Source organism: Symphalangus syndactylus, chromosome 13, assembly GCF_028878055.3.
Source record: "Symphalangus syndactylus isolate Jambi chromosome 13, NHGRI_mSymSyn1-v2.1_pri, whole genome shotgun sequence".
NCBI lineage: Eukaryota > Metazoa > Chordata > Mammalia > Primates > Hylobatidae > Symphalangus > Symphalangus syndactylus.
The window spans coordinates 38352405-38380329 of NC_072435.2; the positions used below are offsets into that span (position 1 = coordinate 38352405).

General features: G+C 44.2%; 1 protein-coding gene and 1 long non-coding RNA gene across 3 annotated transcripts; both read left to right on the top strand.

Annotated features, from left to right (window-relative positions):
• ZNF136 (zinc finger protein 136) lies at positions 1-27527 on the top strand. Of its 2 annotated transcripts, none has more exons than XM_055239389.2 (4): positions 1-199; positions 23457-23583; positions 23784-23844; positions 24236-27527. In XM_055239389.2, the coding sequence occupies exons 1-4, from the start codon at positions 197-199 to the stop codon at positions 25665-25667; spliced, it is 1623 nt and encodes a 540-aa protein (XP_055095364.1). In that variant the 5' UTR covers positions 1-196; the 3' UTR covers positions 25668-27527. The 2 variants fall into 2 exon arrangements, with proteins under 2 accessions (XP_055095364.1, XP_063472180.1); XM_063616110.1 differs by having other exon boundaries at positions 21-199; positions 24239-27527.
• Positions 1529-11719, top strand: LOC134732296 (uncharacterized). The gene is made up of 2 exons (XR_010115293.1): positions 1529-2184; positions 11243-11719. It is a non-coding gene; the product is annotated as an uncharacterized lncRNA (long non-coding RNA).
• Positions 27528-27925: the final 398 nt, after the last annotated feature.

Consider the following 27925-nt stretch of genomic DNA (forward strand, 5'->3'; position numbering starts at 1 on the left):
CAGGCGCGCCGTCGGGGACGCAGCTGCAGACGTTCAACCTTCTCGCGGGATTTTCATTTCTCGCGTCTGCCGTACTTGGTTTCGCTTCGTTGGTCCCAGAGGCCCAGAGTGGCTCTCCTGGAGTCTCTGTGGCGCCGTTCCCTGTACCTGCCTTGGGATCCGGAGGGAGGAAGCCGGGACACCCGGGAGTCAGGAAATGGTGAGTGTGTCGGGCCCTGCGTCCCGAGACAGGGAGGAGGGGCTGGGTGGACGACCGGAACTGGCTGTGGCGGGGCCCGGGCCTTCCCGTGGGCGACTCTGGGTCTGCGTACCGAGTCCCTCTGGCGCAGTTCAGCCGTTGGTACCCTCCGCCGCAGGGTGGGGCTGGGCCGGCAGCCGGGACCCCGGGCGTCCTTGTCCCGCTCTGTGCCGCGATTGCGGCCCCGGTCCCGGAGCCCCAAGTCTCTCCAGATTGTGCGGGGGCCACGCGAGGGTCATGGGGTGGGGGAAATCCTGACTTGTGCGTGGAAGGGGCTGTGGTCTATGAGGTTCCCAGTTCCTTTTCTCTCCACAGAGGACACCCATTTTTCCCTGAGTTTTCTAAGTGTATGGGATGCAGGGTCCCAAATCCTCACTCCGTCCCCCAGCCTACTGTTTCCAGGGCTTGCAGTAAAATCCCCAAATTTCCGGTTCTCTTTTCGCTTTTGCAAACGTCAGCCTCTCCCCTTCTATTCACGACAACATTAGCAACCGTTTCTCCTGTATTCTACATTTCAAACATTGTGTTTTCATTGTTTATTTTTCAACAAAGCCATGGATTACTCTTTCATCAAGATTTGTTTTCTGTTCATAGCCTTGACACTCCGCTGTAAAAAACCTTTGTGCTTGTCCTTTTATCTTCTCTATGCACGGATACCTCATCAGAATGTCTTTGAGTTGAGGTTCTCCTTTGGAATCTTTACAGGGTGATATGCCTTCAGCGCCCCCTCCTATCTATTTTTTCCTGGTTCTGGGTTTCAAAACTGTCTGGGGCTGACTCAAGCTGCCCACAGCTGCCAAGTCTCTTGGAAGGTCTAGTGAATATTGGGTCTTGGGTGATTCTTCCCAGTGGACAGTTGAAATAGAAGGCTGGCAGAATGCCCTGGGACTAGGATAAATCTAGCATACCCTGCTTCTAAATAGCCAACCCCTGGGGGCACTCAGCTTTTCCTCCCCCAACCCCAGTTTCCATCCCTTGGAAACACATTAGTGGTCAGCCAATCAGATGCTGGTATTGAGGATTGAGAAAAGAACATTTTTTGTGTGTTTGGAAAGAGTCTCCCTCTGTCGCCTAGGCTGGAGTGCAGTGACGTGATCTTGGCTCACTGCAACCTCCATCTCCTGGGTTCAAGCGATTCTCCTGCCTCAGCCTCCCCTGTAGCTGGCACCACAGTTTTGCGCCACCACTCCCAGATAATTTTCTTTTTTTTTTTTTTTTTTTTGAGACGGAGTCTCTCTGTTGCCCAGGCTGGAGTGCAGTGGCGTGATGTCGGCTCACTGCAACCTCTGCCTCCCGGATTCAAACGATTCTCCTGCCTCAGCCTCCCCAGTACCTGGGACTACAGGCGTATGCCACCACGCCCGGCTAATTTTTTGTATTTTTAGTAGAGATGGAGTTTCACCGTGTTAGCCAGGATGGTCTTGATCTCCTGACCTCGTGATCCCCCGCCTTGGCCTCCCAAAGTGCTGGGATTACAGGCGTTAACTGCACCCGGCCTCAAAAAAATAATTTTCGTCTGATAAATGTGGGTCCTTTTAAATGAACGGGCACATAGAGACATTCAAATGATACAGCAATCACCTTCTAACTCCCTGAAGCTATTAATTCATCTTTTGAAACAGCTATTGCCACAAATAGGTATAACTAACTTACTAATGCAGCACGGGACACTGGAACCCACACCCTATACCTTAACAGTGCATAGCCACGTGCTTATCAATGTTACTTCTGTAAATCAGTGAGCATTCCTGACAAAGAACTTTGTATCAGCCCACATCTTGTCCCCCTTTTTCAGGCACTTTGGGTCATATTTTGTGCTTCAGCCTCTACTTTTTAGGGAAAAGATGGAAATGTTTCCTGTCCTTTGAATTCTCTCAGTCTTGTGAAGGGAGAAAAACTGTCTCAGCAAGGTAGTGGAAGAACCTGAGAAACAAAATGCACTTCAGGTACACAGTGGGGCATAATGCAGTGTCTCTTGGGTGGGTGATCACTGAGCATTTCAGTGAGCACGATGGGGTTAGAGGGATGTCCCAACTGATAGACAGGATGAGCTCTGCTGACACTGGAGTCAGATGAATGTCTGTATTCCAGGTCAGCACTGCTTCTCCCTGGGATTGTTGCCTTAACAACAAGTTCAGCTTGAGTATTTCATTTAGTTGAAAGTGCATTTTATCAGTAGAGCTTCATAGAGAAGATAATGTATTTCCGAGGAGGTAGATTTCAGGGGGAAAGAAATTAGTCTTATATTCCACATTTTAAAAATTGTTATTTGCAAGGGCTTGTATCTGTATTTCTCCATATTTTGGAGTAATTATCTACATGATATGTGTAGGTGCTGTGGCTTCTCACCTAAGAAGCAGAATCTCATTCCAGTACATTTGAGAGTCATGAAGCCAAATCTTTGATGGTCTGTGTCAGAGACACAAAGTCTACAATGTGTGTGTTCACAGTGGTGTGGATTTTATGCCTCAAGTCCCTTAGAAAAGTGTCGTAGAAAACCTGGACAGTGCCCTTGTGTCTTCACAATAATTCTTTGTGTATTTATGGAGATGATTCTGTAATCTTTTGGGACATGGACCAATGTGTATTTCTTCATACTCATATTCTGCACCATCTGTATGTAGCATGTCAGACTTAGCGGTGTGACCTTAAACTTTAAAAAAAAAAAACTGGAAGGTCAATAAAATTTAAACTGCTGGCTGGGTGCGGTAGCTCACGCCTGTAATCCCAGCACTTTGGGAGGCCGAGGCAGGTGAATCACCTGAGGTCAGGAGTTTGAGACCAGCCTGGCCAACCTGGTGAAACCTCGTCTCTACTAAAAATACAAAAATTAGCCAGGTGTGGTGGTGGGCGCCTATAATTCCAGGTACTCAGGAGGCCGAGGCAGGAGAATCACTTGAACCCAGGAGGTGGAAGTTGCAGTGAGTTGAGATCGTGCCATTGCTCTCCAGCCTGGGTGACACAGCAAGACCCCGTCTCAAAAAAAAAAAAAAAAAAAAAAAATTTAAACTGCCTAACAACAATAACAACAAATTCTTATTTTCTTTTATTCTTTCCCAGAGCATGTGTAGTATATGTGTAGTATGTTTGTCAGATCTGTGTTCTGTTGGGTGACTTGAAATGGAATTCCGGGGCTTAACCTTGAGAATATTATCAGGGAAAAGAAATGGGGATGGGGAGAACCAACTCTTCTATTATGGCTTCAGAAAAATGAATATGGTTTCCCAAGAAAGTTAGTAGATAAATTGGAGAATTACAAAGATTCGCCAAAACAACAATTTCTCTTGCAAGGTGGAGAATTTGTGACAGTGAATAACTGTTCTGTTTCCTGTTATTGGAACTTGGCAGATGAATTCTAAATCTTAGGGAACAGGACCTGGCAACAACTAGGAATCCTCTAATAGGATTTCTGTTTACTAAATGATTTGTTATCATGGAAATAGTAGTTAAGTGACATCTTTGTCTGAAAAGAGTGGATTCCTGTGCTTTTTCTGTTCAGCTATGATGTAAATGTGCCTTAATTTTCTTCCCTCCCATAAACATTGAGATTGATTTTGCTGGATTCATCAAACATGAGTCATCAAACATGGGTATTTTCTTTATATATCCACATGAGGTATGTAAAGGGAAGTGGGTAGCCTTGACTGGGGTGCAGAGGCCTGAGGCCAGCGACTCCAAACTGCGGCCAATCCAAAGGAGTACTGCATAAAGGAAGGCACCAACCAAATATAAGATCTGCAAAGATCTGAAAGTTTAGGCAGAAAAGTGTTTTCTTTCATAGGAAGGGGCAAGCAAGATTAGAAAGAAGATGAGGAGGAAGAAGGCAGGATGGAGGGTGCAAAATCAGACCTAGATCAGAGCATGTTTTATTCTGAGGTTATTCTGTTCTTAGGAAGTGTTGCCTATTTGTTCAGGCTGAGAGTGGGTCAAAGTTAAGGGTCTGGAGGAAATTTACAAGTCAAGGGCTTGCATCTGTGTTTCTCTATATTTTGGAGTAATTATCTACATGATATGTGTAGTGCTGTGGCTTTTCACCTAAGAAGCAGAATCTCATTCTAGTACATTGAAGAGTCGTGAAGCCAAATCTTTGATGGTCTGTGTCAGAGACACAAATTTAAGGAATGTTTGGTTAACAAATGTTTTGTTCCCACTGATCAGTGAAGACAAAACTGTTCAGCTAATGTTTTATGAAGCGAAGAATGGGCATTTGTAGGCCTGATGCCGTGGCTCACGCTTGTAATCCCATCATTTTGGGAGGCTGAGGCCAGAGGATAGCTTGAGCTCAGCAGTTTGAGACCAGCCTAGGCAACATTGCCAGACTTTGTCTCAAAAAAAAGAAAAGACCGGATGCGGTGGCTCACGCCTGTAATCCCAGCACTTTGGGAGGCCAAGACAGGCGGATCACCTGAGGTCAGGAGTTCAAGACCAGCCTGACCAACATGGAGAAACCCCGTCCCTGCTGAAAAAAAATGCAGGTGCCTGCCACCACACCCCGTCTCTACCTAAAACCTTTCTACAAAAGACAAAAGCATCTAAGTCTGCCCCTCAGAGATTTTCCCAATTTGTACAGTTTATTCTACAATTAAACTAATTCTGTGAAAGCAAAGCCAAACTGCTAATAATGTTGAGTTTTACTCAAGCCCTATAATCCAGTTAAATAGATAGGGTCATAGAAATCACTGCCCCATTAACCACTCAGTTCTTTCTGTTTTGCAGAAGCAGACTCATGCAAAGATACCTTTTCCGTTACTTTATGGCCTTTTTTTAAAAAAAAATAACAAAGCCAGATACTGACTACAAATGCCCATTTTTTTTTCTTTTTCTGTTTTTTTTTTGTGTGTGTGTGTGAGACGGAGTTTCACTCTCATTGCCCAAGCTGGAGTGCAATGGCGCGATCTCGGCTCACTCTAATCTCCGCCTCCTGGGTTCAAGCGATTCTCCTGCCTCAGCCTCCCAAGTAGCTGGGATTATAGGTGCACACCACCACGCCCGACTAATTTTTTATTAGGGTTTCACCATATTAGCCAGGCTGGTCTCCAATTCCTGACCTCAGGTGATCTGCCTACCTCAGCCTCCCAAAGTGCTGGGATTACAGGCATGAGCCACCGCGCCCCCGACAAGCCCCATTTTTGACCACAGTAAAGGGGGAGAGGCTGGATATTGAGTTCTGTTAATGTAAAAATTCTGGAATGAAGACATTCGGAGAGCTTCCTGGTTGGTGAACACAGTGATGTGCTAGGAGAGTGGTCTCAAGTCCTGTAGGGAAGGGGGTCCTATACTTCCTTCCCTGGAGGGTCTGGTGAATATTGGCCCTTGTGTGACTCCTCCCAGAGGACAGTTGAAATAGAGGGCTGGGGCCTTCCAGGGGACCCCCACTTCCCTGGTCCTATATATCTTTTCCATTTGGCTGTTCTTGGGTCATCTTTTTTTTTTTTTTTTTTTGAGCTGGAGTTTCACTCTTGTTGCCCAGGCTGGAATGCAATGGCAGGATCTCGGCTTGCTGCAACCTCCACCTCCCAGGTTCAAGCGATTCTTCTGCCTCAGCTGCCCAAGTAGCTGGAATTACAAGTGCCTGCCACCAGGCCCGGCTAATTTTTTTTGTATTTATAGTAAAGATGGGGTTTTACCATGTTGGCCACGCTGGTCTCGAACTCCTGACCTCAGGTGATCCACCCGCCTTGGCCTCCCAAAGTGCTAGGATTATAGGGGTCATCCTTTATAACAAACTGGCAAACTTGTGTTTTTCTGAGTTCTGTTAGTAGTACTAGCAAATTATTGAAAGTGAGGAGCGTTTGTTGGATTTATATGCAGTTGGTTAGAATTAAGGGTGCCTCCACTCCCCCCTGCTGTACCACCCTCCCAGCACACCAGGGCTGGGACTGGCATCTGCAGTGGGGGCTGTGTCCTGGGGTGGGCCCTGGACTCGTGGGGTCTGGGCTAATGCCAGGTGATGTCAGAATTGAATTACTGGATCCCCAGCTGGTGTTGGAAAGTTAGTTGATACTGAGCAGTCTCCACATATTTGTTGTCAGAAAAAATGACATCACAGGTCAGAACCTTACATCGACTCTGGGTGAGTGGTTGCTGGTGAGAATTAAGACCCTGGAGGAGGGAGCATTTCCACACTGAGGAGGGGACAGTAGGGTGAGTAGTGCTCTGAGGATTATATTTTCTAATTACTCAAATATTCCTCACTCCTTGCCTAGGAGGAGCCACTCTGAGCTACATCTCCACAGTGAGAGTGTAGTAAACTTTTGAATGTGGGTAAAGGTAAACAAATAAGCCTTGGGCATTTCTGGCGTGTCTCCCTAATTTCACCCTCCTTCTCTGTACCCAGAGGTGACCACAGTACTGATTCTGATTTTTTTTTTTTTTTTTTGAAACGGAGTCTCACTCTGTTGCCCAGGCTAGAGTGCAATGGAACGATCTTGGCTCACTGCAAGCCCAGCCTCCCGGGTTCATGTGATTCTCCTGCCTCAGCCTACCGAGTAGCTGGGACTTACAGGCGCCTGCCACCAAGTCCAGCTAATTTTTTTGTATTTTTATTATTATTATTATTTTTTTTTTGAGACAGAGTCTCTCTGTGTCCCCCAGGCTGGAGTGCAGTGGCGTAATCTCGGCTCACTGCAAGCTCTGCCTCCCGGGTTCACGCCATTCTCCTGCCTCAGCCTCCCGAGTAGCTTGGGACTACCGGCGCCCGCCACCACGCCTGGCTAATTTTTTGTATTTTTAGTAGAGACGGAGTTTCACCATGTTAGCCAGGATGGTCTCGATCTCCTGACCTCGTGATCTGCCCACCTCGGCCTCCCAAAGTGCTGGGATTACAGGCGTGAGCCACCGTGCCCGGCCCTTTTCTTTTTTCTTTTTTTTTTTTTTTGAGATAGCGTTTCACTCTGTCACTGAGGCTAGAGTGCAGTAGTGTGATCTTAGCTCACTGCAACCTCTGCCTCCTGGGTACAAGCAATTCTCCTGTCTCAGCCTTCCAAATATCTGGGACTACAGGTGCACGCTAGCACACCCAGCTAATTTTTGTGTTTTTAGTAAAGACAGGGTTTCACCATATTGGTCAGGCTGGTCTCGAACTCCTGACTTCACATGATCCACCAGCCTCAGCCTCCGAAAGTGCTAGGATTACATGGGTGAGCCACCGTGCCGGGCCCTGATTCTGATTTTTTTGTTATTTATTTATTTATGAATGGATGAATGAGACAAGGTCTGGCTCTATTGCCCAGGCTGGAGTGCAGTGGCACAATCTTGGCTCACTGCAACCTCTACCTTTCTGGTTCAAGCCATCCTCCCACCTCAGCCTCCTGAGTAGCTGGGACTATAGACGTGCACCACCACGCCTGGCTTATTTTTGTATTTTTTGTACGGATGGGGTTTTGCCATGTTGCCCAGGCTGGTCTCTGAGTTCTGAGCCCAAGCAATCTGCCCTCCTCGGCCTCCCAAAGTGCTTACAGGTGTGAGCCACCGTGCACTGCATCTTTTATTTTTTATAGCTTTATTGTTGATTTGTCACAGAGTTTTGCCACTTGTAAGTTTTCAGTAAGTTGATATTAACATGAATATGCTGAAAAGGTATTTTTGTGGTTTCTTTTTTTTTTTTTTTTCGAGACAGAGTCTCGCTCTGTCGCCCAGGCTGGAGTGCAGTGGCGAGATCTCGGCTCACTGCAAGCTCCTCCTCCTGGGTTCATGCCATTCTCCTGCCTCAGCCTCCTGAGTAGCTGGGACTACAGGCGCCTGCCACCACGCCCGGCTAATTTTTTTGTATTTTTAGTAGAGACGGGGTTTCACCATGTTAGCCAGGATGGTCTCGATCTCCTGACCTTGTGATCCGCTCGTCTCAGCCTCCCAAAGTGCTAGGATTACAGGTGTGAGCCACCGTGCCCGGCCTTTTGTGGTTTCTTTGCCTCAGTCCATTGCACACATGCTGCTGTCTGAGGCTGTGGGTCACCCAGGTTACTAACCATTCCACTGCTTGATTTGAGTTGTTAGTATTTTATCTGTTGCCAATGTAATTGTTTTTGTCTCCAAGTGCTAATGCTTCATAAACTTCTTTTTTTTTTTTTCCTTTGAGGCAGGTCTTCTTCTGTCGCCCAGACTGAAGTGCAGTGGCGCGATCATAGCTCACTGCAACCTTGGCCTCCCAGGCTCAAGCAATCCTTCCATCTCACCCTCCCAAGTAGCTGGGACTACAGGTGTGCGCCACACGCCTCACTAATGGTTGTATTTTTTTATAGAGATGGTGTCTTGCCATGTTGCCCAGGCTAATCTCAAACTCTTGGGCTCAGTACTGGGATTATAAGGCATGAGCCACTGTGCCCAGCCATGCTTCATAAATTTTTTTTTTTTTGAGGACCCAGGCCAGGCTGGAGTGCAGTGGTGTGATCTCAGCTCACTGCAACCTCTGCCTCCTGGGTTCAAGTGATTCTCTTGCCTCAGCCTCCCAAGTAGCTGGGATTACAGTCACATGCCACCACACCCAGCTAATTTTTTTTTTTTTTTTTTTGAGACGGAGTTTCACTCTCATTGCCCAGTCTGGAGTGCAATGGCAAAATCTCAGCTCACTGCAACCTCCGCTTCCCAGGTTCAAGCGATTCTCCTGCCTCAGCCTCCACAGTAGCTGGGATTATAGGCATGCACCACCACGCCTGGCTAATTTTGTTTTTTAATAGAGACAGGGTTTCTCCATGTTGGTCAGGCTGGTCTCTAACTCCTGACCTCAGGTGATCTGCTCACCTCGGCCTCCCAAAGTGCTGGGATTACGGGCATGAGCCACTGCGCCAGGCCCCACCCAGCTAATTTTTTTTATTTTTAGTAGAGACGGGGTTTCACCATGTTGGCCAGGATGGTCTTGATCTCTTGACTTCGTGATCTGCCCGCCTCGGCCTCCCAAAGTGCTGGGATTACAGGTGTGTGCCACCGCACACGGCGGCTTTGTAAATTTTTTATACATTGGAAAAAAAAATCCCTGGGATGTAGCTTATAGATAAATTCAAATTGACTTGGGAATGCCAATGGAATATGTGGATTAACCATCTGACCATGTATGCATGTGTATTTACTCTTTATAAGTAGTTCTCTTTATTTTTCTCTCTGTGATTACATGTTGCTTTTTACACTAGGACTGAGCATTTTTTCTGTGTGGCCTTTCATCTTCTGTAAAATAGTTTTCAGTCATCTTGTCACATTAAAGTCATTTGTATATTTATTGTTTCATTTCTTCCCTTTTTTCTTTTTTTAACATACTCTGTAGACTAATTCTTTTTCATTTGTAGGGATTGCTAATATATTGTTCCAGGGAGTGATTTATCTTTTCACTCCATTCTACATTTTGATGGACTCTTTTAAATTTTTTTGTTCGTTTGCTTTTTTGGCCGCCTTCTGCATGCAGCATCATCAAGGGTGGGGAAGGGTACTCTTCTTGATTTTAATTGAGTTGACTTTGGCTCTTCCTTTCAGGCCTACTTAATTTTCTTGTAAGAAAACACTCTAGGGAGTGTATATCTAGGGCAACTTGAATCCGTGCTCCCAGGTTAAATAAAGAACACTCTCCCTACTGTGAAGCTGGAAAAAAAATTGTAACTTATGAAAGTTTGCTACTTTTTAAAATTTTTAAATTTTTTATTTTTTATTTTCTCTCTCTCTCTCTCTTTTTTTTTTTTTTTTTTTTTTTGGAGACAGAGTCTCGCTCTGCCACCCAGGCTGGAGTGCAGTGACATGGTGTTGGCTCATTGCTGCCTTCGCCTCCTGGCATCAGGCGTTTCCAGTGCTTCAGGCTTCCGAGTAGCTGGGATAACAGGCGTGAGCCACCACGCCCGGCTAATTTTTGTATTTTTAGTAGAGACAGGGTTCCTGACCTCAAGTGATCTACTTGCCTTGCCTCCCACCATGCTGGGATTACAGACGTGAGCCACTGTGCCTGGCCTGCTTTTGTTTTTAACAGGTTTGTGTTTTTCTAATTTGATCTTGTTTATAGCTGGAGACTGGCTAAAACTTTATCCCTGTCCTGGTGAGGCTCTGGGGGATTTCTTGGAGGATATTTACAATGTGCCTTTCAAGGGATATTTCTTCATTCTGTTGGAGGGCCTGATGCCTAGATGTTATACCCATGACCAGGTGTCCCTCTCACAGCACACTTGTTTATACTTGCTCTGTACAAGCAGGCACTTTGTAGATCTTGTCTGACCATTGTCAGTTTAATCCTAGACTAGAGTAGCCACTAATCCGGTATCTATTAGTGGCTAATAAACACTACCACTCTGTTCCTACCAAGAGAGCCCGGATTGATAGTAGTTAGGTTCAAATAGTAGTCAGGTGTGTCAGTTAGGCAATTAGGTGAGACTCAGAGGAGACAATTCAACAAACACAGGAAATAACAGAAGGAGTTTATTACTTATAAATCCCAGAGGCCGGGCGTGGTGGCTCACGCCTGTAATCCCAGTACTTTGGGAGGCTGAGGCAGGCGGATCACGAGGTCAGGAGATCGAGACCATCCTGGCCAACATGGCGAAACCCCGTCTCTACTAAAAAATACAAAAATTAGCTGGGTGTGGTGGCACATGCCTGTAATCCCAGCTATTTGGGAGGCTAAGGCAGGAGAATCGCTTGAACGCAGGAGGTGGAAGTTGCAGTGAGCCAAGATGGCACCACTGTACTCCAGCCTGGGCAACAGAGTGAGACTCTATCTCAAAAAAAAAAAAAAAAAGAAAAAAAAAAGTAATGACAAAAACCCCAATTACTTTTGCACCAACCTAATAAATTGGATACTGAAGTAACATAAAATTATATGAATTCAGGATAACAGGCAAGTCTACAATTAACTGATTATAGAGAGATTGTGATTTCTATATATAATGGTATATATATATGCTTTCATCCACAGTCCTTTCATAGCCTTTATTTCTCCCCAAGACAGGCCAAAATATACTCTGATCTTCCCCTGCCTTTCTGTCTTGGAGCTGGCTGTAAAGAAATTTTCTGACATATCTTGTCTCTTTGCAGGTCTTAAGACCCCCATTTCAGAAAGGATCCTACCCTCTACCCAGGAGGAAAGAATGTACACAGAGGCTAAGAAGAGTCAGCAGACAGGCGTTATTGGTTTTCCCACTCAATCTATTAGTATTAGTCCATACCCTTTTTGTCCAATTGCAGTTCTACGGGGTGTTCCATACTTTTATCATTCCAATTGAGTGACGTCTGTATAAAACGCCATGCTTTTATCATTCCTATTGAACGATGTCTGTATAAAAGGCCCAAGAGGATGGGGTATGGGGAGCTTCTGGACAGCTGAACTCAGGGAGGCTTGTGTTACAGGAAGGTGGTCAAGAACTCATCCTCATGCCAGGAGCGAGTCATACCCTAACTACCAGAATGGAAGCTCCTGTGCTTGGGACCCTTGTACACCTTGCCCTATACATCTCCACCTGGCTGTTTATTTGTAGTCTTTAAAATAGCCTTTATAATAAACTTGTAAACGTGTTTTCCAGAATTTTGTGAGCTGTGTTGGCAAGTTAATTGAGCCGAAAAAGGGTGTTATGGGAACCTCAGTTTGAAGCCTGTTGGTCAGAAGTTCCAGAGACCTGGTCTTGCCACTGCTGTCGGATGTGTGGGGTCAGTCTCGTAGGACTGAGCCCTCAACTTGTGGCATCTGCTGCTGTCCCCAGGTAGATAGCTTAATAATCGAATCGGTTTGGCAGGCACCCAGCGGCTATATGCTGCACAATTGATTATTTGCCTTTTTTTTTTCTTTCTGAGACAGAGTTTTGCTGTTGTTGCCCAGGCTGGAGTGCAATGGCATGATCTCGGCTCACTGCAACCTCTGCCTCTCAGGTTCAAGTGATTCTTCTGCCTCAGCCTCCCCAGTAGCTGGGATTACAGGGATGCACTACCACACTTGGCTACTTTTTTATTTTTAGTAGAGGCGGGGTTTCTCCATGTTGGTCAGGCTGGTGTCGATCTCCTGGCCTCAGGTGATCTGCCTGCCTCAGCCTCCCAAAGTGCTGAGATTACAGGCGTGAGCCACCACGTTTGGCCAATTACTTGCTTTTTGATGTGGAGAAATCCCCCCACAGTTGGTCACAGAAGCCTTTTGTGTTGATTGTTGTGGTGTGAGGGGAATAGCAAGGTGTGTTTTCTTCACTTAGATGATATGCAGAGGGTTGAACATTCTCTTGTAAATAACCATTTGTCCCTGCCCCTGTGTTGAAGTGTCTGTCATCTCTATCCCTGCCTGACAATGCCTGCTCTGTCACAGGTTCTTGGGCCTTAAATAGATGCCCTTGTTTCAGATTTTGCTATTTTTTCATTGGTCTATCTGTCTGTGTCTCTGGTAATACCATACTCTCCTGATTACTATAGATTTCAAATCTTTGATGTATGTTAGAGAAAGAACCTCCCTATCTTAGCCATTTTTGGCTGCTGTAGTAAATAACCACAGACTGGATGCCTGAAACAACAAGCATTAATTTCTTTCTTTCTTTCTTTTTTTTTTGAGACAGAGTCTCGCTCTGTTGCCCAGGCTGGAGTGCAGTGGCACCATCTCGGCTCACTGCAAGCTCTGAGTCCCGGGTCCATGCCATTCTCCTGCCTCAGCCTCCCGAGTAGCTGGGACTACAGGCGCCCACCAACACCCCCAGCTAATTTTTTGTATTTTTAGTAGAGACAGGGTTTCACCATGTTAGTCAGGATGGCTTTCTTTTTTTTTCTTTTTTTTTTTTTGAGATGGAATCTTGCTCTGTTGCCCAGGCTGGAGTACAATGGTGTGATCTCAGCTCACTGCACCCTCTGCCTCCTGGTTCAAGCTGTTCTCGTGCCTCAGCCTCCCGAGTAGCTGGGACTACAGGCTTGTGCCACCACGCCCAGCTAATTTTTCGTATTTTTAATAGAGACAGTGTTTCGCCATGTTGACTAGCCCCAAGACAGAAAGGCAGGGTAGGTTAGAGTGTATTTTTGGTTTATATGGTCTGCCTTGCAGAGAAAAAAGAACAAGTGAAAGGAGGTCAGCCTAAGGGCAGAGAGAGAGATTCTGTTTTCTTTCCTTTTTTTTTTTTTTTTTTTTTTTTTGGGGACAGAATCTTACTTTGTCGCCCAGGCTGGAGTGCAGTGATGCTATCTTGGCTCACTGCAACCTCCACCTCCTGGGCTGAAGCGATTCTCCTGCCTCAGCTTCCTGAGTAGCTGGGATTACAGGCCTGCGTCACCACGCCTGGCTAATTTTTATATTTTTAGTAGAGACAGGGTTTCGCCATGTTGGCCAGGCTGGTCTCAAACTCCTGACCTCAGGTGATCTGCCTGCCTCAGCCTCCCAAAGTGCTGGGATTACAGGTGTGAGCCACCGCGCTTGGCCTTATACTTTACTTTTTAGAGTAGTTTTAGGTTCACAGCAAAATTGAACACATAGTACAGAGTTCCCTTATGCCCCCTATTCCCACTCAGTCACAACCCCTCCAGCTATCAACATTCTGCGCCAAAGTTGTACATTTGTTACAGTTGAACCTATTTTGAGACATTATTGTCATCCAAAGTCTAGCCTACATTAGAATTTATTCTTGCAGTTGTACATTCTATGAGTTTCGGCAACTATACAGTGACATTTCTATCATGGTATAATACAGAGTAGTTTCATTGTCCTAAAAACCCTCTCGTCCACCTATTTATCCCTCTCTCCCCCTGACTTCTGGCAACCACTGATTTTTGTACTGTTTTATGATTCTGTCTTTTCTGCAGTGTTACATAGTTTGAATCATACAGTATGTAGTCTTTTCAGAGTTGTTTCTTCCACTTAGTAATAAGCATTTGCGAGCATGTGATCATGAAATTTTTTTTAAAAAGTAATAGGCATTTAAGGTTCTTCCATTACCTTTTAGCTCATTTATTTTTAGTACCTCCATTGTCTGGAGGTAGCTGTTATGTATCCATCTGTCTACTGTAAGGCATCTTAGTTGCTTCCAAATTTTGAAAATTATGAATAATGCTGCTATAAACATCTGTGTACAATTGTTTGCCTTGACCTAAATTTTCAGCTCATTTGGATAAACCTACCTTTGGTCTGGAGGTTAAGAGACACCCCTCTGCCACATGGGATGGGTTTTAAAGAATTCACTCTGAAAATCAAGTGAATGTGAGCCTATGATGAGGTTTGTGTGAAACCCCTGTGTGTGTATGATCTCCTGATTCAACGAGTACTTTTTTTTTTTTTGAGGCAGAGTTTCGCTCTTGTTGCCCAGGTGGGACTGCAGTGGTGGGATCTCGGCTTACTGCAACCTCCACCTCCCTGATTCAAGTGATTCTCCTGCTTCAGCCTCCCAAATAGCTAGGATTACAGGTGCCTGCCACCACACCCAGCTAATTTTTGTAGTTTTAGTAGAGATGGGGTTTCACCATGTTGGCCAGGCTGGTCTCAAACTCCTGACCTCAGGTGATCCACCTGCTTCAGCCTCCCAAAGTGCTGGGATTTAAGATGTGAGCCACTGCGCCCAGCCTTTCCATAAGTATTAATCTCCTTTTTTGTAACAGATCTCCTAGTGGGTGCTGCATTAAACAGAGCTGAACAAATAACCCTGTCTGCTTGAAGCAGGGTAAGAGACAAGAAATAAGATATAAGTAGAATATGCAGTGTGTCAGATGGTGCTTAGTCCTAAGGAGAGAGAGAGAAAGCTGGGGAGGAGTGGAGAGGCCTGTGCTGTGTTTGTCTCTGCAAGCACCTGTTTATGTCTCTGAGGTGTTGTCTCTGAGGGTTTGTGTGTCTGCCTGGGTATGTCCACCTATATGTGCAGTGACAAAATGTGAGTGATTTTGTATGTCTGATGGGGAGACAGAGGCTGTGTTTATTGCCCTTTAAAATCTTGAATGCTTTAATTTCATCTTCTTGCCTGATTGCCCTGGTAGCATCTTTTAGCATGTTAAATAGCTGTGTCGAAAACAGACATCCTTGTCTTGTATTTGATCTTAGGGGGAAACATTCAGTGTCACCATCGGTATGATGTTATAGTGGGGTTTTCATGAATACCTTATTTCAGGTTAAGGAAGTTTCCTTCCATTTCCAGTTTACTGAATGTTTTCATAGTGGAAGAGGTATTGAAAGGATATTGACCTTTGTCAAATATTTTTGATACTGATTCTATTAATATTGTGATTTTCAAATGTGAAAACAGGGTTGCTTTTCTGGGCTACGTCCCACTTGAGTATGGAAGTATTTTTTGTTCGTTTTTTTCTTTTTCTTTTTGGGACGGAGTCTCACTCTGTAGCCCAGGCTAAAGTGCAGTGGTGTGATCTCGGCTCACTACAACCTCTACCTCCTGGGTCCCAGTTCAAGCAATTCTCCTGCCTCAGCCTCCTGAGTAGCTGGGATTACAGGCACATGCCACCATGCCCAGCTAATTTTTGTATTTTTAGTGGAGATGGGGTTTCACCATATTGGCTAGGCTGGTCTTGAACTCCTGACCTCGTGATCCACCTGTCTTGGGCTCCCAAAATGCTGGGATTACAGGCATGAACCACCGCACCCAGCCTTTTGAAAAATCTTGTTGGTAACAGTCATTCTAGTAGGTGTGATGTCTCATTGAGGTTTTAGTTTGCATTTCCCTAATGATTTGGGATGTTAAACATTTTTTCATGAATGTCTTTGTCATTTATATGTGTTCTTTTCAGAAATGTCTGTTTAGATCCTTTGCCCATTTAAAAAATTGGAGGCCAGGCCCAGTGGCTCATGCCTATAATCTCAGCACTTTGGGAGTCTGAGGCAGGTGGATTGCCTGATCTCGGGAGTTTGAGACCAGCCTAGGCAACATGGCAAAACCTCATCTCTACCAAATATACAAAAAATTAGCTGAGCATGGTGGCACATACCTGTGGTCCCAGCTACTCCCAGCTGAGGTGGGAGGATGGCTTGAGCCTGGGAGGCAGAGGTTGCAGTGAGCCAAGATTGCGCCACTGCACTCCTACGTGGGTGTCAGAGTGAGACTCAATCTCAAAAATAAATAAATAAATAAATAATAAAAGGTTAAAATTGGGTTGTTTTCTTACTGTTGAGCTGTTTGAATTCTTTATATATTTTGGATTTTAACACCTTATCAGATATATGGTTTGCAAGTATTTTCTCCCACTCCGTGTGTTGCCTGCCTTTCCACTCCGTTAATTGTTTCCTTTGCTATTGCTAAAAAGCTTTTTAGTTTGACATCCACATCCACAATGGTGCTGTCAAAAACAGCTACATGGGAACTTGTTTATGTACTCTTTCTGCAGTGTCTGGTTTCACCCAAAACTCTTTTGTGAGATTAAGCACCTTCCTCATATCAGGAAGATTGTGGGTCTTTCCTATTATTCAGAGCTAAATCCCTGAGTTAGGTTTAATTGTATGTGATCAAACATAGTATGTATTATTTCCTCAAGCAACATTTTTGGACATGTTTCTTAGAAATAGTTTACTAACTGGTTTCGAACAGCATGTATGCTAACAAATGTTAATGTCTTTTTCATTTGCTGCTAAGTTATATAAAAATATTCCATTGCAATCATGGATCAGATCAACTTTATAATAAACTTTATGATTTTGCGGTGTTATTTGTTAAATATTGTGAATCGGGCCGGGAGCGGTGGCTCACGCCTGTAATCCCAGTACTTTGGGAGGCCGAGGAGGGTGGATCATGAGGTCAGGAGATCGAGACCATCCTGGCTAACACGGTGAAACCCTGTCTCTACTAAAAATACAAAAATTAGCCGGGCGTGTTGGCGGGTACCTGTAGTCCCTGCTACTCGGGAGGCTGAGGCAGGAGAATGGCGTGAACCCGGGAAGCGGAGCTTGCAGTGAGCCAAGATCACGCCACTGCACTCCAGCCTGGGCGACAGAACGAGAATCTGTCTCACACACAAAAAAAAAAAGAAAAAAGAAAAATTGTGAATCAATATTCTGTGCATACAATTTTAGGTGTGTTTTTTTCACATAAATTTTCATTTTCATGCTCATGTAGTCACAGTTTTTATCACAAGAATTATTTCTCATTCACTTATGATACCAAAAGTTAAATCAAGCTTTTAACCTTTTTCCAAAGATCATCAGGACCACAGCTCTTGTCAAAGAAGGTATTAAAAAAAAGTCATCATAAATATGATAGTAAACCATACGTGACTGTGTGGTGTATCAATAGGAGAGCGCTCAAAAGAATTTCTTTTTTTTTTCTTTTTTTTTTTTTTTTGAGACGGAGTCTCACTCTGTTGCCCAGGCTGGAGTGCAAGTGGCACAGTCTGGGCTCCCTGCAACCTCTGCCTTCTAGGTTCAAGTGATTCTCCTGCCTCAGCCTCCTGAGTTGCTGGGATTATAGGCACAGATCACCATGCCTGGGTAATTTTTGTATTTTTTATAGAGACAGGGTTCCTCCATGTTGGCCAGGGTGGTCTCGATCTCCTGACCTCAGGTGATCTGCCAGCCTCGGCCTCCCAAAATCCTGGGATTACAGGCGTGAGCCACCCCGCCCAGCCCCAGCTAATTTTTTTATAATTTTAGTAGAGACGGGGTTTCACCATGTTAGCCAGGATGGTCTTGATCTCCTGACCTCATGATCCGCCTGCCTCGGCCTCCCAAAGTTCTGGGATTACAGGCGTGAGCCACTGCGCCCGGCCAACTACTGATAATTTTTAAAAGTCTCCCTTATTAATCAAATTAGGCTAATGCCTCTAGGACAGTTGTCAGAATATAAACCTAGCGAGGGACAGAGACATGATCACTATTCTAATCAAGCCTCTCTTGCTCAGATAATATGCTCTTGATGCTAATTTTTCCGTATGTGTCATATGCCAGAACTGTAGACTCAGAACATCCAGAATTAAGCACAAATGATGGAGGCACTCAAGGCTCTGATATGGGAACATGAAGTGAATAAATTCTTGAAATCCTGGTGCTTATATTTTTGTGAGAAAGGAGAGGGGTTGAAAAAATGGTAAGACTGGTTTATAAGAAGGAAATAAGCACTTTGAAGGAAAGTAAATGATGGTGTGAGATAATACAGAAGCTGAAGTTGTCTGTATATGTTCTCTGGAGGGTGGCAACATCAGTGAGTGAAGAAATGTCACCATCGGTCATTTATATTTCCACCTCTAATACATCTTCAGCACCATTTCAGGAACTACTTAAGTGTGGATGTAGATAGTGCATAGCAATATAGACAGTCCTGCCTTTTTGAGGTTAACAATAATGATTCCCCATAAAGATACAGGTATGGCTTATTGTCATTTTTGCATTGGTTAAAAGTTTTAATGTGTGTAATATGTGATCTTGACTTTGGACATGGGTATCTGGAACCTGGAGGAAGGCACACCACTGCATACAGTGTGTGCTAGAGCCATGCTGGATCCCTGTTGGAACATCTTACGTGTTCTGCCCCTAAAGCCACAGGGGGCGGAGCCTGAAGTTATATCCAGTTAGGGGTGCCAGGATGGCATCCTACTTATTGTCCAATCAGGCGCGCCTCAGAACCCTGTCTGCCCCCAACCTCACCCCACCCCGTATGATATTGTGGTGAATTTTCTTTTCTTGAGCCGGCTGCATTACCTTTCTTCTGGCTCCTGGCTCCACTGCCCTGCCTCTGTGCTCTGTGCTGGCCGTGGCAGCCGGAGGGAGGACCCAGGAGACCCCGAAGATGGGAAATGGTGAGTGTGGGAAATGGCAAGTGTGCAGGGGCCCGGGGTCCGACATGGCTGGAGGGGCCCAGGCCTCCTCACCATCAGCATCCGATTCTGTTTCATCTGAGTTGCTCAAATGTGTGGGAAGCAGGGTATCAAATCCACCCCCAGCATAACTCTCCTTGATCTGGCAGCAAACTGCTAAATTATAGGTATAATTTCTGCAGTCCCCAACACCAACTTCTGTTCTCGAATGCACAGTGTTATCAACTATTTGGTTTTTTTTGTTGTTTTGTTTTGTGTTTTTGTTTTTGTTTTGATGGAGCCTCACTCTGTCGCCGAGGCTGGAATGCAGTGGCGCAATCTCCGCTCACTGCAATGTCCGCCTCCTGGGTTCAAGCAATTTTCCTGCCTCAGCCTCCCGAGTAGCTGGGATTACAGGCGCCTGCCACCACGCCCAGCAATTTTTTTTTTTTTTTTTTTTTTTGGAGACGGAGCCTCACTGAGTCGCCCAGGCTGGAGGGCATTGGTGCGATCTTGGCTCACTGCAAGCTCCGCCTCACGGGTTCACGCCATTCTCCTGCTTCAGCCTCCTGAGTAGCTGGGACTACAGGCACCTGCCACTACGCCTGGCTAATTTTTTTGTATTTTTAGTAGAGACAGGGTTTCACTGTGTTAGCCAGGATGGTTTTGATCTCTTGAACTCGCAATCTGCCTGTCTCTGCCTCCCAAAGTACTGGGATTACAGGTGTGAGCCACCGTGCCCGGCCATTTTTTTGTATTTTTTAGTAGAGATGGGGTCTCACCGTGTTGGCCAGGCTGGTCTCGAACTCCTGACCTCAAGTGATCTACCCACCTCGGCCTCCCAAAGTGCTGGAATTACAGGCGTGAGCCATCATGCCCAGCTGACTATTTGTCCTTCATTCTCCATTAGAGAAATATGTCATATTTTATCATTTTGCAGAAAGCAGTGGATGACTGTTTTATAAAGATTTCTTTTATGTTTGTGACCTTTTTGCCTGAGAGGTAAGCAGAGAATAACTACCTGAAACTCCATTGTGAAAAAGCTTTGTGTCTGTCCTTTATCTTCCCTAAGTGCAAACCCTTATCAGAATACCTTTGTGTTGAGGTTCCCCTTTGGAAACTTTGCAGGGTTGATTGTCCTCAGCCTGTCCTCTCTTTTCCTGGTCCTGGGGTTCAGAACTGACTGGGGCTGCCCCAAGAAGCCCATAGCTTCCATGTCTCTTGGAGGGTCTAGTGAGTGTCAGCTCATGTGGCCCCTCAGGGGTGCCGCTGGATGCCTTGGACCTAGAAGCAGTGACATGGTTTACTCTTCCTCTGAAAAGCTCACCCCTTGGGACACTCAGCTTGTTTTTCTCCAGCCCCAGTTTTCATTCTTTGGAGACATGTTACTGGTCAGCTAATTGGATGGTGGCATTGAGGGGAAAGACAGAAAATGATTTTTGCCCTCTGGATTCTCTCAGGGTACTTGAAGGCAGAAAAATGATCCCAAAAGACAAGGAAAACCCACCTCTGCCGGGTTATGCAAGAACTTGAAAAGCAAAGTGCACTTAGGCATGGGGGTGGGGGGGGCGGTACAGTCCGCTGTCTCTGGGAAGGATCAGTGAGCAGCACTTTAGTGACAGGATGGGGGTTGGGGGGAATGTCCCATGTGATAGGATGACCTGACTGGGCAGTTAAGTCAGATTTCTCTGTGTTCCGGGTTAGCAGTGGCCTTCCCTGATTTTGTCACCTTAAGAAGATTTGTTTACCTACTTCATCATGTAAAATGTATTTTACCATTAAAGCTTGAAAGATAGGCTAAAATATTTCCAAAGAGATAAGAGGTGATCTCAGAAAAATAAATATCTACCCTTATATTTGTTAAAAATTTGTATTTAATTTTTCTCCCCAGAACATATATGCAGTAAGTTTCTCAGGTCTGTTCTTTTTTGTGATTTTGTTGTTGTTGTTGTTTTGTTTTGGTTTGGTTTGTTTGAGACACAGTCTGTCTCCAGGCTGGAGTTCAGTGGCACAATCATGGCTCACTGCAACCTCCACCTCCCCGGTTCAAGCAATCCTCCCACCTCAGCCTCCTGAGTAGCTAGGACCATAGGTGCAGGCTACACGACTGGCTAATTTTTTGTAGAGATAGGGTTTCACCATGTTGCCCAGGCTGGTCTCAAACTCCTGAGCTCAAGTGATCCTCCTACCTTAGCCTCCCAAAGTGCTGGGATTTTAGGCGTGAGCCACCGCTCCCAGCTCTTTTTTTGTGATTTCAAATAGAATCCTAGAGTTTAGCCTTGAGAAGGCTACAGGGAGAAAAAGCTCAGAGAAATAGGGAGAATCACTCTTCATTATGGCTTCACATAACTGAATCAATCAATCTATCTATCTATCTATCTATCTATCTATCTATCTATCTATTGATCTTGAGACAGGGTCTTCCTCTTTTGCCCAAGTTGGAGTGCAGTGGCACCCATCATAGCTTGCTGCATTCTCATACTCCTGGGCTCAAGCAATCCTCTCACCTCAGCCTCCTGAGTAGCTGGGACTACAGGCGTGCACCACCACTGCTGGCTAATTTAAAAATTTTTTTGTAGAGATGGAGGTTCTCACTGCATTGCCCAAACTGATCTTGAACTCCTAGGCTCAAACAATCCTTCTGCCTCAACCTCCCTATGTGATGGAATTACAGGTGTGAGCCAGTTCACCCGGCCACTGACACATTTTGATGGGAAAGTAGGTAGATAAATTGGTGAATTCACCAATTTATTTTCACCAATTTAGTGAAGATTCACCAAGCTGGGTGTGGTGGCTCACGCCTGTAATCCCAGCACTTTGGGAGGCCAAGGCTGGCAGATACTTGAGGTCAGGAGTTTGGGACCAGCCTGGCCAACATGGTGAAACCCCATCTCTATTAAAAATACAAAAATTAGCTGGGTGTGGTGGCACGTGCCTGTACTCCCACATCCTCAGGGGGTTGAGGCGGGATAATCGCTTGAGCCTGGGAGGCAGAGGTTGCAGTGACCCAAGACCGTGCCACTGCACTCCAGCCTGGGTGACAGAGCAAGACTCCATCCAAAAAAAAAAAAGGGCTGGGCGTGGTGGCTCATGCTTATAATCCCAGTACTTTGGGAGGCCGAGGCGGGCGGATCACGAGGTCAGGAGATTGAGACCATCCTGGCTAACACGGTGAAACCCTGTCTGTACTAAAAAATACAAAAAATTAGCCAGGCGTGGTGGCAGGTGCCTGTAGTCCCAGCTACTCGGGAGGCTGAGGCAGGAGAACGGCAGGAACCCGGGAAGCGGAGCTTGCAGTGAGCTGAGATCACGCCGCTCCAGCCTGGGCGACAGAGAGCCAGACTCCGTCTCAAAAAAAAAAAAAGGTAAAAAATCCTTCATTAGTCTCATTTAGTACTTAATTATATTTGATCTGCAGGATAGGTACGAGCTTGCGAGTATTCTCTCTTAGTATAATAACAGAAGATGGGCTTAATTTTCCCAGTAACCAATTGTGAGAACACATGTGAAATGCTTCCTGGAGTGTTTCTGGGGGCTCATCAGGTGGGCACTATGTGTTGCATGTGTAACAAATTTCCAAACTCTCAGAAGGTGGGAGACCAGAAATTTTCATATTTTTTCCATAAAGAGTTTAGGCACCAAGCTACTCTTACATAGATCATTGGTCTCCTTCCCCAAATCCATTTCCCAGATACCAGGAATGGATGTGATGCAGGACAGGCGTGCCCTAAAATTGGGGCTTATCCCAGGATGGTTTCTGGCTTTGCCCAGGGAAGAATTCAAGGGCAGGCCGGTGGTGTTAGATAGCAGTGTTTTATTTAACAGTACTGGTCTTTGTGGATCAGTGGTAACTCATAGGCAGTACACCCAGAGTCAGCAACATATGGGCTCTTGGGCAACTATATTTATACCCACTTTCAATTATATGCAAATTAAGTGGTGGGTTATTTAAAACTTTCTAAGGAAGGAGTGATAACTTTCAGATCATTGCCATGGCATTTGTAAGCTGTCATAGCATTGGTGGGAGTGTTTTATGCTAATGAGCAGTGACAGCATCTAGAGATCGCCGTTCTTGTCATCTGCTGGTTTTGGCCCCTTTCTTTACTTTGTCCTGTCTGTGCCAGATCTTGTTTTGGCCAGTAGGGTTGTGATCAGAATACAAGTCCTGTTGGTCTCCTACCTCAGATGAATGTTGTGAGGAGTGAGGAGCCTTTTTTTAAGGGTAAGTCGTCTCAGGACTGTTAATATAAACTCTTTTGCACAGTAGGTGGTAGGACTTCATTATGACAGGTTCTACAGGTCCACTGTATTAGCGGACATTAGCTGTGACTCAGGCAGCACGTATTACTCCTTGGAACCACCACCAAGAAAGATGATCAGACACTGCTATTGCTCTACCCAGTAGTTCAATTCTAGTATGAGAGTTGCTGTGTGGAAGGAAGTGAGTATGATGACCAAACAGTGCAGTAAATGTTTGGAGACCCCTGAAACATGTGAACTTCTTGTGAATTGAGTATAGTTCCCCAGCCCTGTCTGTCTCACCCAGTCTCCTCTCCACATATGTGGGATGTTTCAGGACTCGGTGGCTTTTGAGGATGTAGATGTGAACTTCACCCAGGAGGAGTGGGCTTTGCTGGATCCTTCCCAGAAGAATCTCTACAGAGATGTGATGTGGGAAACCATGAGGAATCTGGCCTCTATAGGTAAGGATTGTATACTTCCATCACTTAGTCAATTAAAGAAGTGTTTCTTGTGCAGTGATGCTGTTCCATGGTTTGCATCATGGAGGGAGAATACTTGGGGGGCTAAAACAGGCATAGTCACAGGGTAACATAAACCTAGAATCTAATAATTTTTCTATAATTTTGCACTAATTCAGAATTTTTCTGGGTCTCTGTTTTAGGGAAAAAATGGAAGGACCAGAACATTAAAGATCACTACAAACACCGAGGGAGAAATCTGAGGTAATTTGTACTCAGAGAAAGCAAATTCACTTGAAAGTATCTTAGCATGTCATGAAATTTTAAAAACAGGCAAACATAACGGATAAGCCAAGCTTCAAATTGATTTATTTTTTGAATATTTTCCCCAAATACATATTCTTCAGTGTAAACAGATGTTCGGTTTTTATGAAAACGTTCATTTGGCAAGAGAATTAAGAAACTAAGAATATCACTGTTTGAGTGATAGTTGCGGTCAAGCCCATTGCAGAGCGTTGAATTCATTCATACTCAAACGAATCAGACTTGGCATCGAGTCTACGCTTTACCTGATAATATTGAAAATGCAAGTTTAATAGCTATTAATATAAAACGATTAACAAATCCTTAGTAATGTCCTTCTCATTTTTTACAGAAGTCATATGTTAGAAAGACTCTATCAAACTAAGGATGGTAGTCAGCATGGAGGAATTTTTAGCCAGTTTGCAAATCAGAATCTGGGCAAGAAAATTCCTGGAGTGAAACTCTGTGAAAGCATTGTATATGGAGAAGTCAGCATGGGTCAGTCATCCCTTAATAGACACATCAAAGATCACAGTCGACATGAACCAAAGGAATATCAGGAATATGGAGAGAAGCCAGATACACGTAACCAGTGTTGGAAACCCTTCAGTTCTCACCACTCCTTTCGAACACATGAGATAATTCACACTGGAGAGAAACTCTATGATTGTAAGGAATGTGGAAAAACCTTCTTTTCCCTCAAAAGAATTAGAAGACACATTATCACACACAGTGGATATACACCATATAAATGTAAGGTGTGTGGGAAAGCTTTTGATTATCCCAGTAGATTTCGAACACATGAAAGAAGTCACACTGGAGAGAAACCCTATGAATGTAAGGAATGTGGAAAAGCCTTCACTTGTATCACAAGTGTTCGAAGACACATGATAAAGCACACTGGAGATGGACCTTATAAATGTAAGGTATGTGGGAAACCCTTTCATTCTCTGAGTTCATTTCAAGTACATGAAAGAATTCACACTGGAGAGAAACCCTTTAAATGTAAGCAATGTGGTAAAGCCTTCAGTTGTTCTCCAACCTTACGAATACATGAAAGAACCCATACTGGAGAGAAACCTTATGAATGCAAGCAGTGTGGGAAGGCCTTTAGTTATCTCCCCTCCCTTCGACTACATGAAAGAATTCACACTGGTGAGAAACCCTTCGTATGTAAACAATGTGGTAAAGCCTTTAGATCTGCCAGTACCTTTCAAATACATGAAAGGACTCACACCGGAGAAAAACCCTATGAATGTAAGGAATGTGGGGAAGCATTCAGTTGTATCCCAAGCATGCGAAGACACATGATAAAGCATACTGGAGAAGGACCTTATAAATGTAAGGTATGTGGGAAACCCTTTCATTCTCTGAGTCCATTTCGAATACATGAAAGAACTCACACTGGAGAGAAACCTTATGTATGTAAACATTGTGGTAAAGCTTTCGTTTCTTCAACATCAATTCGAATACATGAAAGAACTCATACTGGAGAGAAACCCTATGAGTGTAAGCAATGTGGGAAAGCCTTCAGTTATCTCAACTCCTTTCGAACACATGAAATGATTCACACTGGTGAGAAACCCTTTGAATGTAAGCGATGTGGTAAAGCCTTTAGATCTTCTAGTTCCTTTCGACTACATGAAAGGACTCACACTGGACAGAAACCCTATCATTGTAAGGAATGTGGGAAAGCCTATTCTTGCCGTGCCAGCTTTCAGAGACACATGTTAACACATGCTGAAGATGGACTACCTTATAAATGCATGTGGGAAAGCCTTTAATGCTCTGGGTTCATGTCAGATACATTAAAATACTCACTGAAGAGAAGCCCTATGAATGTAAGTAACGTGGGAAAGCATGAAATTCTGTTGGTGCCTTTTTTAATACATGAAAGAATTCTAGAGAGAAGCCATATAAATGTAAGTAACATGGGAAAGCTTTCAATCATTTTAGTTCCTTTCAAAAACATGAACTCATCATGGAGAAAACCAAACAAATGCTTTTTGGAAAGGAACCCATATTTGGGAGAAACCCTGGGTAAAGAGTGTAGGAAAGGTTTTGTCATCACACAACCCTGTCACACATGAATATGTAGTGGAGAGAACCCTAGTAAATGTAAAGAGTATGCGAGAGCCTTTAGTCATTTTAGTTCCACTTGAAGCCATGAAAGAACACACAAAAGAGAGAAAGCTCTTGAATATAAGCAATGTCCAAACGTTTTTAGCCAGCCCATATGCTTTCAACAACATGTAAGAACGTTCCCTGGATCAAAACACTATAAATGTGAAAACCACAAGGAAGGTTTTCCATTATACTTTTAAAGTCATTTGAGGGCTCTGTGGCTTTGTGGGTTAAAGTACTTGTCTGGCAAACAGGAGATGCTGGATTTCAATCCCAGCAGGTCCTCACTAGTTGAGGTATTGAATTTGAAACAGATGTTTTGGCTCTGGCTGGGTGTGGTGGCTCACACCTGTAATCCCAGCACTTTGGGAGGCTGAGGCAGGAGGATCACTTGAGGTCAGGAGTTTGAGACCAGTGTGCAAAACATAGCAAGACCTCATCTCAGAAAAAAAAAAAAGTCATTTGAAAACTTCTAATATAGCAAAATCCTATAAATGTAAGTACTTCAAAAAGCCTCATGCATAGCAGGTCATGTAGTCTCTAGAAAATACATAACCTGATGGAAATGTAGAAGCTATATGTATATTTTGTTAATTAGTGGCTCATATTTAAAATAGTTCTCTGACTATGGATTTCAAATGCTTAATCTCACAAAGAAATGTTAAATTGATATAATCCTGTAAGTAATCTGAAAGCAATAGTGCATGAATTTCATAGGTAGTGTTGTTTTAGGTCAGTAAATATTTGTCTTTCCATTTTGAAATGTGTTTAATCCAACAATGAATTTAAATGTGTTTCTCATATTCAGGTATGTTAAATTGTATATGATTGCTTAATTGTTCTGTGATTGAGGACCACTGAAAAATAAGTCTTAATAAATGTTGGTATGAACCTACTTGCTTCATTTAGCAGGTTCTTGATTCCCTTTCCACATTATATATATTCCATCATATTTATTGGAACAACTCCTTTTTTTTCCTTTTTTCTTTTTTCTTTCTTCTTTTTTCTTTTTGAGACAGGGTCTTGCTCTGTGCTCTGTTGCCCAAGCTGGAGTACAGTGGTGCAATCTTGGCTCATTGCAACCTCTGCCTTATGGGTGCAAGTGATTCTCCCACCTTAGCCTCTTAAGAAGCTGGGACTACAGGCATGTGCCACCACACCTGGCTAATTTTTTGTATTTTTAGTAGAGATGGGGTTTCACCATGTCGGCCAGGCTGGTAGAACTCCTGACCTCAAGTGATCTACCCGCCTCAGCCTCCTAAAGTCTGGGATTACATGTGTGAGCCATCACAGCTAGCCCATTTTTTTTTTTCTTGGCTCAAAGAATTTTATTTTCCTTCCTATTAAAGAGTTGTTATTAATTCTAAGTATGTAAAGTTTATCATAGACTGTAGTCTCGTGAATTATTATTTTAACCTGTTGTTCTTTACTCCTTGTTATTTATTCTGGTTGCTCTTTGTATAATTGATTTTGGGATAAGGAGACAGCTATGATAGAATAATAAAATCTCTAAAATGGGAGATGCCTTTCATGGATTGTGTCATGTCAATCTGGGTAATGGGAACTAAACTTTTCAGACTTCATTTCTTTCTTTTTTTCTTTCTTTCTGAAATAGGGTCTCACTCTGTCACTCAGGCTGGAATGCAGTGGCACGACTGTGGCTCACTGTAACCTTAAACTCTCGAGCTCAGGTGGCCTTCTGACCTCAGCCTCCCAGATGACTGGAACTATAAGTATGTGCCACCAAGCCCAGCTAATGTTTTTACTTTTGGTTTTTCATCTTTTTTTTTTGTAGAAATGGTGTCTTGCTATGTTGCCCAGACTGGTCTCAAATTCCTGGCCTCAAGTCACCCTCTAGCCTCAGCCTCTTAAAGCACTAGGATTACAGGCATAAGCCACTGTGCCTGGCCCAGAATTT

Bases quoted from the DNA above. Each gene is read 5' to 3' on its own strand.
- ZNF136 (XM_055239389.2), top strand. The intron at 23,584-23,783 runs GTAAGGATTGTA...TCTCTGTTTTAG, and splicing joins GAGGAATCTGGCCTCTATAG to GGAAAAAATGGAAGGACCAG. The intron at 23,845-24,235 runs GTAATTTGTACT...CATTTTTTACAG, and splicing joins CACCGAGGGAGAAATCTGAG to AAGTCATATGTTAGAAAGAC.